This window comes from Salvelinus namaycush, chromosome 3 (genome assembly GCF_016432855.1).
Source record: "Salvelinus namaycush isolate Seneca chromosome 3, SaNama_1.0, whole genome shotgun sequence".
In the NCBI taxonomy this organism is placed as follows: domain Eukaryota; kingdom Metazoa; phylum Chordata; class Actinopteri; order Salmoniformes; family Salmonidae; genus Salvelinus; species Salvelinus namaycush.
In genome coordinates, this window is record NC_052309.1 from 74,063,368 (window position 1) to 74,079,469 (window position 16,102).

General features: G+C 41.3%; 2 protein-coding genes across 5 annotated transcripts; both read left to right on the top strand.

Annotated features, from left to right (window-relative positions):
- Positions 1-477: 477 nt before the first annotated feature.
- poldip3 (polymerase (DNA-directed), delta interacting protein 3) lies at positions 478-6,729 on the top strand. 4 transcript variants are annotated; one of them, XM_038983987.1, is made up of 10 exons: positions 478-582; positions 1,361-1,464; positions 1,837-2,255; positions 2,584-2,646; positions 2,805-2,879; positions 3,083-3,310; positions 4,946-5,023; positions 5,167-5,296; positions 5,444-5,510; positions 5,708-6,729. In XM_038983987.1, exons 1-10 carry the CDS (start codon positions 515-517, stop codon positions 5,913-5,915), a joined length of 1,440 nt encoding a protein of 479 aa, XP_038839915.1. In that variant the 5' UTR covers positions 478-514; the 3' UTR covers positions 5,916-6,729. The 4 variants fall into 4 exon arrangements, with proteins under 4 accessions (XP_038839915.1, XP_038839921.1, XP_038839929.1 ...); XM_038983993.1 differs by having other exon boundaries at positions 2,587-2,646; XM_038984001.1 differs by lacking the exon at positions 478-582 and having other exon boundaries at positions 1,357-1,620.
- Positions 6,730-7,525: 796 nt separating this feature from the next.
- LOC120044579 (ribosomal RNA-processing protein 7 homolog A-like) lies at positions 7,526-9,560 on the top strand. Its single transcript, XM_038989242.1, has 7 exons — positions 7,526-7,613; positions 8,046-8,188; positions 8,342-8,467; positions 8,578-8,701; positions 8,826-8,923; positions 9,002-9,209; positions 9,380-9,560. The coding sequence occupies exons 1-7, from the start codon at positions 7,553-7,555 to the stop codon at positions 9,463-9,465; spliced, it is 846 nt and encodes a 281-aa protein (XP_038845170.1). The 5' UTR covers positions 7,526-7,552; the 3' UTR covers positions 9,466-9,560.
- Positions 9,561-16,102: the final 6,542 nt, after the last annotated feature.

Below are 16,102 nucleotides of genomic sequence, written 5' to 3' on the forward strand. Positions count from 1 at the left end.
CTTATTTACACTGGTTTCAAGCGATTCTTAGCGCAAAGGTTGATGGGAAAGATAAAACGTTTAATTTACCCCCGTATTTTCTTTTACTTCGTGAAGAGCAATCGATACCAGAGGTCTCTAAGGCTGTGTAATTTATTTATATTTGTTTGTTTTATGTTAAAAGTATAATCTTTTGTTAATTGATGACCAATGGCATAGATGTGATCATTGACACTTCACATGACCTAATAGGCCTTTAAAACCATATAAAATATGAATTTCTCTTAAAATAATACACTCCGATTTTTAGATCTTGCTAAACAAATGTAAGAGTAAAATAGATATGTATTGGTATTTCAAACAACATAGATATATTTAAATTGTATACGTAATTATATCAACAATGTAGTTTTTCAAGGAGCTCTCGAATAAATATTTTATTGAGTTCGCCATTTTTGATCCAACTTGCCTTCCATAGTCTCTTCTCGTTTTTCTCCGTCCAGTTACGATCATTCACGCGCTTGAGTGAAAGAAGATGGAAGATATTTCTTTGGACGAAGTGATACGTCGACGCGGTTTCAACAACAAAGAAACAGTTAAAATGTATTAATTTAGCAATTTATGAGTTTGAATGCAATTTATGAACGTTATGCCTTGAGTTGTATCATTCAACGTAATGAAGAAATTCATTTCCCAGAAAGCCTAGGCTATTTCAATTCCTCAGCGGTCCTGTTCAAGGCCTGTACTCGCTGTTGGATTAGCTACAATCATGTAGCTATTATATCGCTTCACTGCAGACACTGATTTTCCTGATATCAACGAGCCAAATACGCGCAGCTAGCTATTTATCAGGGCTCCGTTTAACTAGTTAGCTAACAAGGTAAAAAAATGTTTTATCAGCATTTGATGACGGTAAGTTAGCTATCGACCAAAAAAGAACCGAATAAGGTTAACAGTTCGCTGGAATGTACGTTAGGTAACGTAGCTAGCTATAAACTAACAATGGTTACAAACGCGAAAACGTATAGCTAGCTAGTTAGTATACCTATAGATATGGTACAGAGCGCGAGGCAGTCTTGTAGATCCTCTACCTAGAGCCATATGTAGTCAACTAGTTGTAGCCTAGTCCTCCATGATCTAATATTCACATTTTGGAAAACACAAGGAGCGCATACCAGAACAGCTAACGTTATACTATTTGATTTTGTATATCGCTTTGAGTATACCTAGAGAGCCATACTGAATGTAGGGCAAAATCAAATCCTATAGCTGGTCTTATATGCGCTCCATGTGTGTTTTGCTAAATGTGGATATTAGATCATGTAGGATTAGGCTACAACTAGTTGACTACCAATGTCGACCTCTTCCTCTTGTCTTTCAGGCCTATGTTCGGCAGGGGTGCAGGAGGGGTCGGGAGGACCTTTGATGCCCGACAGAAAATTGGGATGACAGATGTCAGACAGAGACTTGGTGGAGGGGGAACCGGTAACCAAAAACCAGACCTGGATACATTTTCAGTAGTATCAAATATTCAACGGAATTACTTTGTTGGAACTCAAACAATTATTTAATTCTGAACAGCTTTTGGAGCAATGCTCAAGGTAATGGGTGAAATAATACCCTTTGCCAGAGTTGAAGCAGGTATTTTGTTTGAGAACCTGCCTGTTGCCCTGTTGAAAAATGCTTATTGAGACTGTCTCTTACCTAAGCCCCATTACAAAATAATCTTCTGTTTCAAACTACACATTTTACTGTTGGACTACATTACGTTCTGTTAAGCATTCTTACAAGTCAGATCAGACATTGGAATTGGTTCTTGCTGTCTGCTCACTCTTGTCCTGCTCTCGCTTCCTCCAGCTTTTCAAGTGAAGGATGCCAGAGAAAAACTCGGCCAGAAAGATGCCCGCTTTCGAATCCGTGGCGGAGGAGGAGCAGGTGGGGTCCAGGATGCACGACAGATGATCAACTCACGGAAAGGAGGACAGAATACATTTAATGTTACCCCACAGAGTTTACAGCAGATACAAGCAGCACAGCTACAGACACATGTGCAGCAGATACAGATACACACTACCAACGACATTGCCAGTGCAAATGCTAGGCAGTTTACCCCCAACCTACAAGGAATGAACATTAGATCTGGGGTTACGCCACAGCTGGGGGGTGCACCTAAGAGGATGATGGATGCTCGTGATAGGCTGAGCCTCAAGAGGAGCATTGGAGCTCCACTAAGCCAAGGAATGGCGGCACCCATGAAGATCACCAAAACCATCCAGGTAAGTGATCAGGTTGACAGTTGGCTCCAAAGTGATAGTAACCACAGGTCCAGGATCTGCTCTAATATTATCCAGGCTTAGCTACTAGACAGAATTGTCCCACTTGTCGCTCAAGATGTGCACGGATAAGAGAAAATGCAAATTCTTGCATTGTTTATAGTGGTAAAGCATAGCCTCACTCCAAACATAGTTGATAGCTAAAGTTAATTGGAAATTAGTTTAAAATTCAACTAGGCTTATTTTATATTTAGTTATTGGTAGCATGCTTTTAGAGTCAAGTATATTAATTCACCTTCTGAATAATGATTTTATTTAACTTTTTTTTTAGCAGCAAAGGCCGGTAGGGATGTCAAGTGGGATCCGTATGAACATGCCAAGCAGGGGTTCCCAGGTAAGGGACATTTTTTGAAAAGATAAGAATCAGAAGGTTAGATGGCAGAATTGATTCAAATTTTCTTAAGAGTATATCAACTGAATTTGGTTGATTTCTGCTGGTCATGCGCCACTGCAATGCATATGTGATTGACTAACATACCATCTCTCCCTCAGTCTTTCTCAGGTGATGATGATATCCCTAGCAAACAGATGAAGACCACTACTGGCAACCATATGCTGCAGTCACGGGTGCGAAGACTATGCTAGATTTTCTTAACTTTTCTCTATTTCTGTTGCTTTTCCCTAAATGATCTGTATCTGTAATTCTTTATTATTCAATGTAACTCGAATATCCCTTTAATACTGCCACACTGGCTGTATTGGTGTCTCACTCTCAAAACTTTCCACTCATTCACTGAAAAGCTTCAATGCTTTCCCTCTTTCTCCAACAGCCTGGCACCCTGGGCTGCCCTTTCTCCATGTCAGCCCCCATCACTAAAGTAGTCAAAAACGATGCGTACACCGCTCCTCGTCCCCCAGTGCCTGTGGCACCCACAAGGCCCAACCCTAGTGTAGGGGCCTCCCGCTCCTCTGCTCTCGCCTTACAGCCCATCTCCAGGACCCTCAGGCAGGCAGGGCCCACAGCGGAGCCCAGCTCTCAGCCTCCTCCACCCCCACAGGTCAGTATCCACGTCCATTCACCCAGCTACTTGAGCACTGGATTACATAAGGTAATCGCTATAGGAATGTGTTGGTAGGGATGCTAGCAGATACCTATAGACTTCCAGTCATTGTGCTAATGCTAGTTATCATTGGCTCGCAAAACTACCTCTAACTTCATACTGGACAGAGACATCCAAATGGTATCCACAAGTTCATCTGACTCTGGGGAAGTAGATAAATGGCCTCCTTGTCAGAAGTATCTCTCTAACCCAGCGGTGGGCAATTCCAGTCTACTGGGTCCTGATTGGTGTCACAGTTTTGCCCCAGCTAACACACCTGACTCCAATAATCACCTAATCATGATCTTCAGTTTAGAATGCAGTTTGATTAATCAGTTGTTTGTTATGGATGGAGAATAAGTGTGACACCAATCAGGCCCAGAGGACTGGATTTGCCCACCTCTCCTCTAACCGGTTAACAAGCGGTAAAATTATACAATAATGTGACCAACAGAAAATGCTTTGCATGCGTAAAAGGAACTGACATTTTTCATATGAAGGAAAGCGGCCAGGTTTCAAACAATTAAGTATATGTTTTCAACCTGTAACTGCCACCAGCTCAGATTGCAAGGTGGTGGTTGAATGGAGAGGACGTGCACTTTTTTTTTTTTAACCATGCCAGATTGGCTACCCTGGTTGGAAAGCAGTGCAGTTTGCTTCATATTAGGAGTTAAGAAATACAAATAGTAGTAAAAGAAAGCTGGGATCCTCCTCTTTTGAATAGACACACATCAACACGCGATTGCATTTAGAATTGTTCCGCAATGACTGGGCTTATAAGAACACGTCTCACTCCAAGCAGATAGCAACCAGCTGTTTGAGGAGCTGCGAGTGCTCAATGCCCGACAGGTGATATTCTGCTCAAACTAGGCTCTGTATGCGGTGCGCATTTAATAAATAAGATGCATAACGAACTAATGAAAACACACGGCAATTTAATTCCATTAAGTTATGCAAATTAAACTATAGACTGATAAGCATGACCGGTCAAATATATTGATGGCGGCTAACCGACTAACGGTCAATTGCATCCATTTTTTAAAATCTCAATATCAAATAATTTCTGGGTAACAATTAAGTGCCTAATGTAATTTATTTTGACGATTTTAATCAAACAAAAATATATTCTTAGCAAAGAGCAATTTCTCAAGCAAGAATCTTGCTAGGACTGTCTGGGAGTGGTCTGAGTGAGGGGAAACTGAAAACTAGCTGTTATTGGCAGAGAGGTTTGGAACTCTGTCTATTGACTAATTTACTGCATAGTGAGGTCACCAGGCAGGCCAAAACTCCATCCCCACCTCAACAGGCTGAAATTTAAAGTGGTCTTTTCAAACGGCTCCTACACGAAAAAGGAATAAATTTTCACAGTATTATTCCAACTTCACAGTTTGGAAATGTATATAAACCACAGGAAAGTCACATTTTGGACTGCACTGGGCCTTTAACATCACTAGTTGGCTGCATAGCAAGCCTCGGGGTCAGTATTCAACCTACTTCTCTCTCGTTGACGATAGATGAACGTAACGCCTACCGTTGTGTTGGTGTGAGCTGTATATGTATTTGATTGTAAAATGTTTTGGTGCACCCCTTCAGCCTACCTTCAGTCCTCTGGAGGGGACAAAGATAACAGTGAATAATCTGCACCCCCGTGTCACTGAAGAGGACATAGTGGTAAGTGCCTCATGCTGTTCAGTACTCTGCTGTTTTAGATTCTCTAGCTGTGTGTGTAAATTGCAGACCTGCTTACGATGCAGCCATGACTCATTTATCACATTCAACTGACGTTTTTCCTGTGTTCTTGTGACGGTCCACAGGAGCTGTTCTGTGTGTGCGGTGCCTTGAAGCGAGCGAGGCTGGTGAAAGTGGGGATTGCCGAAGTGGTGTTTGTGAGGAAGGAGGACGCTGTGAGCGCCTACAGGAAATACAACAACCGCTGTCTGGATGGTAAGGGCCTACAGCAAGGGCAACATTTATTTTAAGGTTGATTGAGTTTTTTTGGCACCATCCTCTGGTAATGATGCAGGTGATGAATAGTTATCTGAAAAGACATTGGTTTTACTTTCTTAAATCTTTATTCATTCTCTTCCCAAGGCCAGCCCATGAAGTGCAATCTTCACATACAGGGGAATGTCATCACTTCAGACCAGCCCATTCTTTTGTAAGTCTCTCTCTGTCTGTCTTTGTTATATTCATATTTCTCACTGCCCCCTTGGTTGCATTGCATGCAAATCAAACTTTCCAGTATTCAATTGTAGTCCACGATGTGCATGATTTCTTCCTTTCCAATTGCAATGCACGTTGTCTTTCAGCATCACATAAAATCTTATATGGATCTCCTCTTTTTCTCTCTCACAGGAGGCTCAGTGACACTCCAGGCAGTGGAAGGAAAGAGGGTCTGCCCCTCTCTTTGTCTCGCCCCGGGGGTCGTCCAGCCTCCTCTCAGCCCACACCTGAGGTGGATCCCCAGACCATCCTCAAGGCCCTGTTCAAATCTACTGTCCAGACCCCCTCTACCACAGAGTCTCCTGGTTCACAGTGCACAGCCTTCCGCATTAAGATATAACTTTCTAGTACATCCACACACATACGTGTCACACAACACATAATACATCCACCCTCCTGTTTGACAGAGACATCTACTGACATGATCAAACAACATGATACTGTATTTGTATAAATTTGACAGATCATTGGCAGGTTGTAACATCTAAAATTAACACACTGATGCCATCGTCAAGATTTTTAGGAAAGAAAAACATCTGTAGCCGTGGCATACCTCATAGATGCATGTCTCATAACGGACCAATGTGAGGCAGTCTGATTTGTTCATTTATTGTTTTAATCAAATTTGGTGGGGGGATAAACTGGACAGTTGTGGGTATTTTTTTGTATCACATGGTTCACTTTTACAACTGTTCGAATAGTTCACATTGAACACCCCTCTTGGAATCATGAGATGTTTTGTGTTGGTTGGAGTTTCCTCCCCCCAAACCGATGGTCTCACTATGACCTGATGCACGAACTCATGAAGATACTTGTACTGTGAACTACATGCAACAGTGGTTCTTGTACTGGACATGATATAAAGTTTGATTTCAGAATGACTTGTACACATGCTCGTATTCCATTGTGGTTTTTGGTTTGCCGTTCTCCTTTTTGTGGCATTCACATTCTATGCTTATTTGTGGCTGTTATTTTACTTTTTATTGCTTTTTGCGCAGCTTAGAAGTTATGCTAATTTGCTCAATTTATGTTCAACTGTCTGTAAATTGCTTTTTACAGCTGCCTTTTATGTCAGTCATGAAGATATGGTAGTGAGGTCCGATCTCTGTACAAGTTAATTACTGCCAATAAATACTTTGCTTTATAAAGATGTGTTCATTTTGATGTGTGTGTATATAAATCATTTGTTCATATCCTTATTTCTCAATAGAATTTTGATAATTTTGCATTAGTGTCTTTAGGTCTGTCTGCTAGACTGGGGTTCACAAAACCTTTTGGGGCCGGAGATCCCTTTTGTGATAGCAAATTCATCAGGGACCCCCTCATAAACATTACAACGCGAGTGCAATTTTAAAAAGGGCCTTGCAAGGAGTTATACATTGTCTGCTGGGTGAACCCAAGCCCTGGGAAGGAGCATTTAAAAGACCCTGCTCTTGGCATCAGAGAAAATGTAGCAGTTTTAATTTTGTCATGGGGCAGACATGTTTTGTTGTTGCAGCTTTAAAGCTATTATCCTGCAATTCTACACATTTTGCCATGAGGCAGAGCAAACTGCTGTTTTAAAGCTTTAATTGAGGAATAGAATTGAGTTTAAACATAAATGGTGGCGTACTGTGAATACCAATATCCCTGAGCCTCCCTAGGCCCATATTGCCCAGGATTAAGGACATCAATTGTAGATAAATACTATTACATAGTGATCTATTAAATACTTTAAATTTATTCCACAGATCCCTTGGCCAACCGTCGTATAATCTGTTAGTATGTTAGTCATAAAAAAATGAAATGTAAAACATATGTTGAGATCTGGCCGCGGACCCCTGCAGTACACCTGGACCCCACTTTGAGAACCCCTGTGATAGACAGCTAGAGCCTCTAAAAGTAGGATTAACATTTTTGATGGGGGGGATTTGTATTAAGCACATTTAGACTACAACCAATCCATTTCTACTTCCTGTGTGAAAGGTCGCAAAGAAGATGGCGCCGTCCAGGACGAAACATGCCAACCAGACTTGTGTTATTCCAGGAGGTTTTACGGGTAACCATTGCTAAAATAACACACGTAAACGGAGAATGTGTTTAAAAATATATAATTTGAGGTTTGTTAGTTCGCTCATGATCTCATTCTGTTTCAACCACGCTAGCTTGCTTCTAGCTAGCAAACTCCACAAACGTATGTCGAACACTGAACTTAAACTTGATTCAAGACCAAACTTTGTAAACACATGAGTCTTGAGGTTGTTGTCTTATGGTGTTTAACGATTAAAATCGGTCAACTTGATGTGTATTATTTGGACTGCATTCCCTAAGATTACATCATGTAGTTTAAGCCAAGATTGTCTATTTTACTCTCAGGCTAAAGCCATTAGTAACCTCTGTGTCTCCCTGGAGTTGTAGACAATGTATTAGGCTCTGCCTAGACAGATGTTTGTCTGTTTTGACTGTATTTTGACTTAACCACTCTTCTCAGTGCTTTCTCTACAGTTCAGTACTGACAGTGTTGCCCAGCACAAAATATGTGTAAAAGAGCACCAGGTGCGAGCAGAGAAAACCACACAAAGACCCCTTGACAGAACACTGTTTGTCCTTAACATTCCCCCATATTGCTCTGAGGTACGTTTTTTTGTAAAGACTGTCAATTACCAATCAGTGTGCATGTGATTGTTGTACTATTAGCAAGTCTACAGAAAAATGTAATGTTTGTGCTACAGCTGTCTGTGGCCAAATAAGGTATAAAAGTACTAATCTCTTTCTGCTGTCTTTCAGGGTGTCATAAAGGAGCTCTTCTCTCAGTTTGGTCCTGTTCAGTCAGTGGAGCTCAGGGAGAAGCCAGGGTCCTTTGAGCACTCAGGACCCAAGCTGGCCAAGTATTTTACACCAGCACAAAAACAGGTATGCCCTGAATCCGGACAACGAAGCTCGGGGTTTAGATCAGATTGATTATTGAAGTGCTTATGGACACTCTTTCAGTATTGAGCATTTTCTGTTTCCATTCCCCACAGGGGTTCAGAGTGGGTTACATCGTGTTTCAGAAGGCCATCAGTATTACAGCAGTGAAGTCCCATCCCCATGATGTCCCATTGGTTGTTTCCACAGAACAGCGACCTGTGTGGACAGGTCTACAGAGTGAGCTTTAAAGTCCTTTTCTAAATGTTGGCAGAATGTATCAAATTGGAAAGACATTTCACCCAGATTTAATACAGTATTTAACATGCCTTTCACTTGTCTCGCTTTGTTTCTTTGTCTTTAGAATGGATTCATCAGTACAAGCAGTCATTTGCTCAGCCAGACAAACTACAGGAGGCAGTTGACACCTTCATGCAGGATTATGATAAGAGAAAAGAAGAGGTCAGATTCTCCCTCTCTCAATCTCAACTCTTCATTTTGGTATTTGTTAACATACTTTTTTGTTTGTTTCTTACCCAGGAGGCAGAGCGACAAAAGGAGGAGGCTGAGGAGCAGCTGGAGGATGAGGAGGGCTGGGTAAAAGTTACCAGGGGTAAAAGCGGGACCAAGACCCGCCCCCACAGTGAGGTATCCAATCAGAAAGCTCTGCAGAAGGAGAGCCGAAAAAGGAAGCGGAAGGAGCTCATGAACTTCTACACCTGGCAGCACAGAAACACACAGAAAGAACGTAAGTTATGGTTCCAGTCATTTGATCACAACAGAAGCACAATGTGTAGTGAAATCATTATTCTTTAGTGCAAAACTAACTTTTTTGTTCAGTCATTCTGGCTTCACTGCTAACTTTGTCCATATTACTCAGTCACTCTGGATTTTGAAGAGGGTTATTCTCGCTTTCAGACATCGCTGAACTGAGGAAAAAGTTTGAGGAGGACAAACAGCGAATTGCTTTGCTAAGAGCACAGAGGAAGTTCCGACCTTACTGAATCAACAGTTTTCTGAGATTCTCACCACCTTCCTGTTTTTTTAAAATCACCTAACCCCACCATTGATGTCAATAAATATCAATTTGTATAGTTTTCTTGTTTGTCACTGATACAGTAATTTATGCAGTCTACAAGTTTGATTGGTATTCGATTCAAGAGATGTGAATCAATACCTTAGGATCACTTCAGGTTTTCCAACAGACACCCTTATATTCTGCTCTTTCTGGGGCTGTAGGATAGGAGGCTTTAATATCTGATATTTACTTTTCAGGTGCAGCGCTATGCACTCAGTTTACGTGACCTTTACCAAAGTGTCAAAGGCAAACTGGATGCATTGGAATGCACATAGCCAGTGAAGGTATTTAAAAGGTAGTTGAAATAAATACCAATTGTAATTAAGTGTTCATAGAGGTGCTTTATTGGGCTTGTTCAACCTGTAGGCCAGTCTCATTGTTTCCATTTCCACATCATTTTCTTTCACTTCTGCCACTTGACAACTCATCGACCATGAAGAGAACAGGAGGAAGAACAGGATAGAGGTACAGATGACAGTGACAGAGTACATTGACACCTGAAATGCTGAGGGCCAGCAAGAGAAAATGTTAGTGTCAGTTTCATTCCACTCATACAGTAGCTGTGGGGTAAGTTGAGACATTTTGGGTATGGTTTCTTAGAAACAAGGGTATCATTTGACCAAATATTTAGGAAGATGTCATTTCATGGAGTCTGAAGGAAGAAACAACATGGAAAGAGGTAATCAAGTTAGGTCCAAAAAAGTCAAATTAATTTGAGTTAGATGTTTGATGATGCTTGTATCTAAACCAAAATAGATTGTTCTATACATCAGTTGGAGTCTATAAGCTTCAATATGTGGTCCTAAACCTAGCATGAAAGTGCATCCTTGTAGCTGTGTGGTTTGGGTTAATATAGTAAAAATGTTTGCCTTGGAGTAAGTTGAGCCAAGGGCAAGAGAGCAAATTTAAGAGTTCTTCCCAGGCATAATGCAAGGCATTATTGCTGGTATATGTTAAGTGTAAAAAAGTACAACGTTTGTTAGGTGTTAAGCCTGTGTTGAAATATGCTTAAATTGATTAAAAGACCAAATCAATTGTGATTGGGGAAAAATAGACATGATCTTAAAAAGGTGGTAATATTTAATTCAGTACAGAAATGTGTAGGTGGCTCAACTACTCAGGGTCAAGCTATGTTTTAAACTAACGCTTAAATTAATTCTGATTATTTCCTGGGATACACATCCTGAAATAAGTAGATTTGTTAGAAAGAATACATTTCCCTTGACAAAGTGATGTTGAATGTTAAAAATGGCTCAACTTACCCCACTCTCCCCTATTTGGAATGTGCTTACCTATATTCAGATGATCACTATGATTCTGTTCCTGTTCAGAACTGTTCTGACCCAACAGCACAGGACCAAATGAGACTAACTGGGAGACTCGATCTGACCCAGACTCCCTCCTCTCCCTCTCACCATCAGGTGCTTGATGGAGGAGGATGAGACAGCATGACTATTGGATGAAATAACCCAATTCACAGTGTTGGGGTGAATGTAAAACATAGGGACCTGAAACTCACAGGTGATGGAGCAGTGTTGTTTACACTCTTCCTCCTCTGTGCAGATTTCCACCCAGCAGTAAAAGTACACCTGAAAGACAAGATTCAGTAATCAGTGTTTTTCCCAACCCTGGTCCTCCAGTACCCCAACAGAGCACATTTCCGTTGTAGTCCTGGACAAACACACCTCATTCAACTCATTGAGGGCTTGATGATTAGTTGAATCAGGTGTGCTTGTCAGGGCTACAATGAAAATGTGTACTGTTAGGTCATCAATGACCAGGGTTGGGGAAACACTGCAGCAGATGGAGGACCAAGAGATATTATTTTTGACAATTTATACTGAACAAAAATGTAAACATAACATGCAACAATTAACGATTTTACTGAATTACAGTTCATATAAGGAAATCAGTCAATTGAAATAAGTAAATTAGGCCCTAATCTATGGATTTCATATGATTGGCAGGAGCGCAGCCATGGGTAGGCCAGGAAGGACATAGGCCCAACCACTTGGGAGCCAGGCCCAGCCATTCAGAATTAGGTTTCCCCCACAGAAGAGCTTTATTACAGACAGAAATACTCCTCAATTTCATCAGCTGTCCGGGCGGCTGGTCTCAGACAATCCCGCAGGTGAAGAAGCCGGCTGTGGAGGTCCTGGGCTGGCGTAGTTACGTGGTCTGCGGTTGTGTGAGTGGTTGGACGTACTGCCAAATTCTCTAAAACAACGGAGGCGGCGGCTTATGGTGGAGAAATTAACATTAAATTCTTTGGCAACAACTGTGGTGGACCTTCCTGCAGTCAGAATGTCAATTGTACACCCTCTCAAAACCTGTGACATTGTGTTGTGTGACAAACCTGCACATTTTAAAGTGGCCTTTTGTTGTCCCCAAAACAAGGTGCACCTGTGTAATGATCATGCTGTTTAATCAGTTTCTTGATATGCCACACCTTTGGATTATCTTGGCAAAGGAGAAATGCTCACTAACGGGGGATGTAAACAAATTTGTGCACAACATTTGAGAGAAATATGCTTTTTGTATGTATGGAAGAGTTCTGGGATCTTTAATTTCAGCTCATGAAACATGGGACCAACACTTTACATGTTGCGTTTATATTTTTGTTCAGTATATATTAGCAAAATGTTCAGATTCTTCAGATAACTAGGATAGACCTTACCTCCTCCACACTGGGATTGCCTGTCTCAGGGTCCAAGAAGGAAAAGGTCTTGACATCAAACCTGAACTGGGAGTGAGAAGTTGTCTTCCCCTGGCTGTCCACTGGGACAGAACTCCTCATGCTGTCCAGAGAGTTAGGACAGCTGTCAGGGAGAAGGGAGTGAGACTACTAAACCAATATTGACAGTCTTCATATTCACAGTGATTAATCTCCCTCCCTCTCACCCATCATGGAGTAGTGTCCATACGGAGTGTCTGGAGGCAGGGTAGGCAAAGCAGTCCCGCACACGCAGGGAGAGACTGGGGTCAGGGGAGGGTGGAGTGATTGACACCTCCACATACACAGGCTTACGCAGATAGAGGGTCAAGGGCAGCTGGTCCTCAGGGAGGAAAGAGGTAAAGGACTCATCTGGAAAAAAGAAAAGGGCCAGGATGATGGAGGTCTACCAGTGTAACAGTGTGTGAAGTGACAACTCTTGATGCCATATACTTGCAGTGATTGGATTTGGCATCCCTTGCTTGGTCTGTGGAAACCATATTGTTTTACTACAGTACCTGTGGCTATTCTCATCTGCACTCGGACAGTCCCCAGTGCAGTCACAGGTGGAGGGTTAGTTGGGTTTAAGGACCACAGATCAGTGTGGAGGAGAGCTGACCCCTCATATTGACACTGGACCTGCAGACTACAAACCAAGTCTCATTCAAAACATTTACTCCATAGCAGTTTCAAGCAATTAGGTTCTGGCTAAAGCCACGATATGGTAAAGTAGTCCAAATTGTAGTGCACTGTCCACAGGCAGGAAGAGAAATAAGCAGCTACCTGAAGGGAGAATGTTTGCCTGTAATCTTTGGATGCAGTTCCTCAACCTCCACCTCATAGCTTACAACATCCCCATTCACCTGTAAATAAAAGAGGGGGAACGAGGTATTTTGCATACCTAAGAGTATTCAACACTACAAGAAAAAGCAACATTATACTACTACCAGAGGCATTCAGGACAGAAATATACTACTGTAGAATAGGGCAGAAGGCAAACTAAACCTACTGACTCACCATCATCTTTGTGCCACACTCCCTCACCCCGATTTTAAAGACAGCTGTATCTGCAGAGGTAGCTACAGGAGAGCACTGTGGCTGACCCTTGACGGCAAGGTTGTTGGGGTTGAGTGGGGGGTCAGTGTCTGTCGCCTTCACAGAGAACACAAAATGGCCATCCAGAGAACAGGCTAAGAGCAAGAGGAGGAGGCAGAAACAAGGAGTTATTCTTGACATTTAATCTCTGAAATCACTATGTGCCAATCTCACCAAGACAGTCACTATCCCTCTGCTGATACTTTCTTTCAGAAGCATGTTCTCCATTGTACAAAATACACACAAAGCTAATTCCATTACTGTTCATTCTGTAATAGCAAGCTGAGTCATGATCATCATAGCAGCATCCCAGTTTGAGACAGCCATCATTGGAGACATCCTGGGGCCCACAGTCCACACGCAAATGTCTATGGATGCTGCATTTTCCTGATCGTGCTGAAGGAAAGTAAATTGGAAGAATGACTTTTACAGAGGTGGTACTAGATGGCACTGTAATCACTATGTGGGATAAATCATCTAAAATTCACTCCCTATGAAATTATATGAACTCACAGGTGCGACCGATGATGGGTTTCTGGGCCATCTTCTTGAGTAGGGGGCAGCTAATTTTGACCCTGTACCATTGATCCCCTGCATCCAGCTGAACTCTCAAAGATACAACCACTGTGTCACCCTAAAGAGAAAGTGGTTTGTGGTTTGATATGTGGTTTGATATGGCAATCAGTAGGTTTACACACAGACCAAGACCTCTCAATGCAATGAACATCAAAAATACATGACCATACCTCAACCTGTGTGTAGCAACTGTCATATCGACTCTGGAAAGAAAGAGTACCATTCTTCTCTCCCCTTCTCACTCCACAATATTCTTTGGCTTTTGGCACAGGCACACTGACTCCAGACCTGTCTGGGGGAAATGAGATCAACCAGCATACCATACATTCTAATTAAACAAACAAAATCTGCAGATATAGAGGGCTAAAATATAATGGCTATTTACCTTTTACGCGCAAGTTGTGAAGAACCGCTTGACCGAAAACTGCGCGTATTCGTCGGACGGTGCAGGTAACTCGAGGCAGGGCATCTTGTGCTCTAGTTTGAGCGGTTTTCTGCTGCACAAGAGTTGAAAGGCATCGGTAATATGGCGCAAAGAATGCAAATATTACACAAATCATAAGTAGCATTGTTAGGCTACAGGTTATGCTGTGTTTAAATTAGTTGAATGATTCACAATTGAACAATATAATTGTGACAAAAGTAATATTTTGCGCGGTATTTGTGTAGTGAAGAAACGTGTCTTGCAAGACCAGTAATTAGAGTGATGAGGCAGGACATTGCGTCAGGCTTTGTTAGCCTACCGGTGATTAAGTCAATTATCACAGTCCGACTGTATGTTGGCCTGCTGTATGTGATACATCCGTGATTGAATGAATGATAACATTTCATTTATTATTAAGGGATCGTTCCAACTTTTACCCAATTGTTTTCTTTAATAGCCTACTGTGGGGAAAAGTTTGGCTATATTGTGGACTTTCATTATAATTCTATGTTGAGTCCAAAGGAAAATGAGGACATATCACCCTTGATTAAAAGGTCAAAGTAAAGTGAAGGTAATGTATGGCACATTTGCACTGTGCATACAATACTATGCAATTAATTTTCACCTCAGGGTCAGTAAATGCAATTATTACATAACAACCTCAATCCCCTTCTCTTCTCTCACAGTCGCCATGCTCATTTCTCAGGAACCATGGCAATGCTTGTACCGATTGCTTGTACCCACCCATTTTATGTTATGAGGCTTTTTAACATGAGCACTTATATTCATTGATGATGTGCTGCTTTTAATGTCAGTGTGTCCTTTGTTGTGTTTTATTTTGTATTTATTGGTGGTGTTATGTGTTGGCTGGTTCAATCAAATGTGCCCTTTTGGGGATTAATAAAGAACTATCTTATCTTATTACATAGCCAGGCCCATATTTTTGCTACATATTGGAAGCCACAAAATGAAATAGAAAGTTGTATCTTTATGCTGTAAACACTGTGTTCAGTAGGCCTACTGTCACTGTGGCCACGCATGGCATTGTCCCCCATGTAATGCAGACACGGAACAGGATGAAAATAGCTATATAGGACAACATTTGGAAGTCTACTTTTTGCATGTAGCAATTTGAGGAAGATCATAGAGCAAGATTACTTGTAAATTCATGTGATCTACATAATTGCAGCTAAATTAAAAGTTGTCCCACTGAGACGAGACAGGCCTTATGTCAGTTAAAAGTGGAATGGACATGATATACACATAGTTAAACTAAGTGATGAGAAAATTTATTCACATTTAGTTTTTTTTTTCCTGTATTCCATCCTTTTTTGGGACCATACATAAGTCATGACTCATGAGTCATAAACTGATTACACAATTGGCCTACTAACTTTTCCATTACATGTGTTGGTTGTACAAGCAGAATTATATAATCCAATTTGGAATATATAGCCACCCATTAGATGTTCTAGTATTGGACTATGACTGAGGCAAACTTGAAGCACATTCTATAAAAACATGACATAATGGATGATGTTTAAACAATAATCAATCATATATGAAAAGCATTTACTCTCCTTAGGCCTACTCAGCTCTCTTCACAACCACAATGAGGTATTATTTAATCCAAACCAATCTCAAATATCCCACCTAACCCCAACACACTAGAATTATATGACAATCTCAATTCAAAGGCTTGTTGACAATATGGGAAACAATGTTGGCAAACAGAACATTGCAGTCACAGCACAT

Coding starts and splice junctions, on each gene's coding strand:
- LOC120044579 (XM_038989242.1), top strand. CDS start 7,553: ATGGCGCCGTCCAGGACGAAACATGCCAACCAGACTTGTGTTATTCCA. Junction 8,924..9,001: donor ATGATAAGAGAAAAGAAGAG/GTCAGATTCTCC, acceptor TTTCTTACCCAG/GAGGCAGAGCGACAAAAGGA. Junction 9,210..9,379: donor CAGAAACACACAGAAAGAAC/GTAAGTTATGGT, acceptor TCTCGCTTTCAG/ACATCGCTGAACTGAGGAAA.
- poldip3 (XM_038983987.1), top strand. CDS start 515: ATGGAAGATATTTCTTTGGACGAAGTGATACGTCGACGCGGTTTCAAC. Junction 2,880..3,082: donor ACCATATGCTGCAGTCACGG/GTGCGAAGACTA, acceptor TTTCTCCAACAG/CCTGGCACCCTGGGCTGCCC. Junction 5,511..5,707: donor TCAGACCAGCCCATTCTTTT/GTAAGTCTCTCT, acceptor TCTCTCTCACAG/GAGGCTCAGTGACACTCCAG.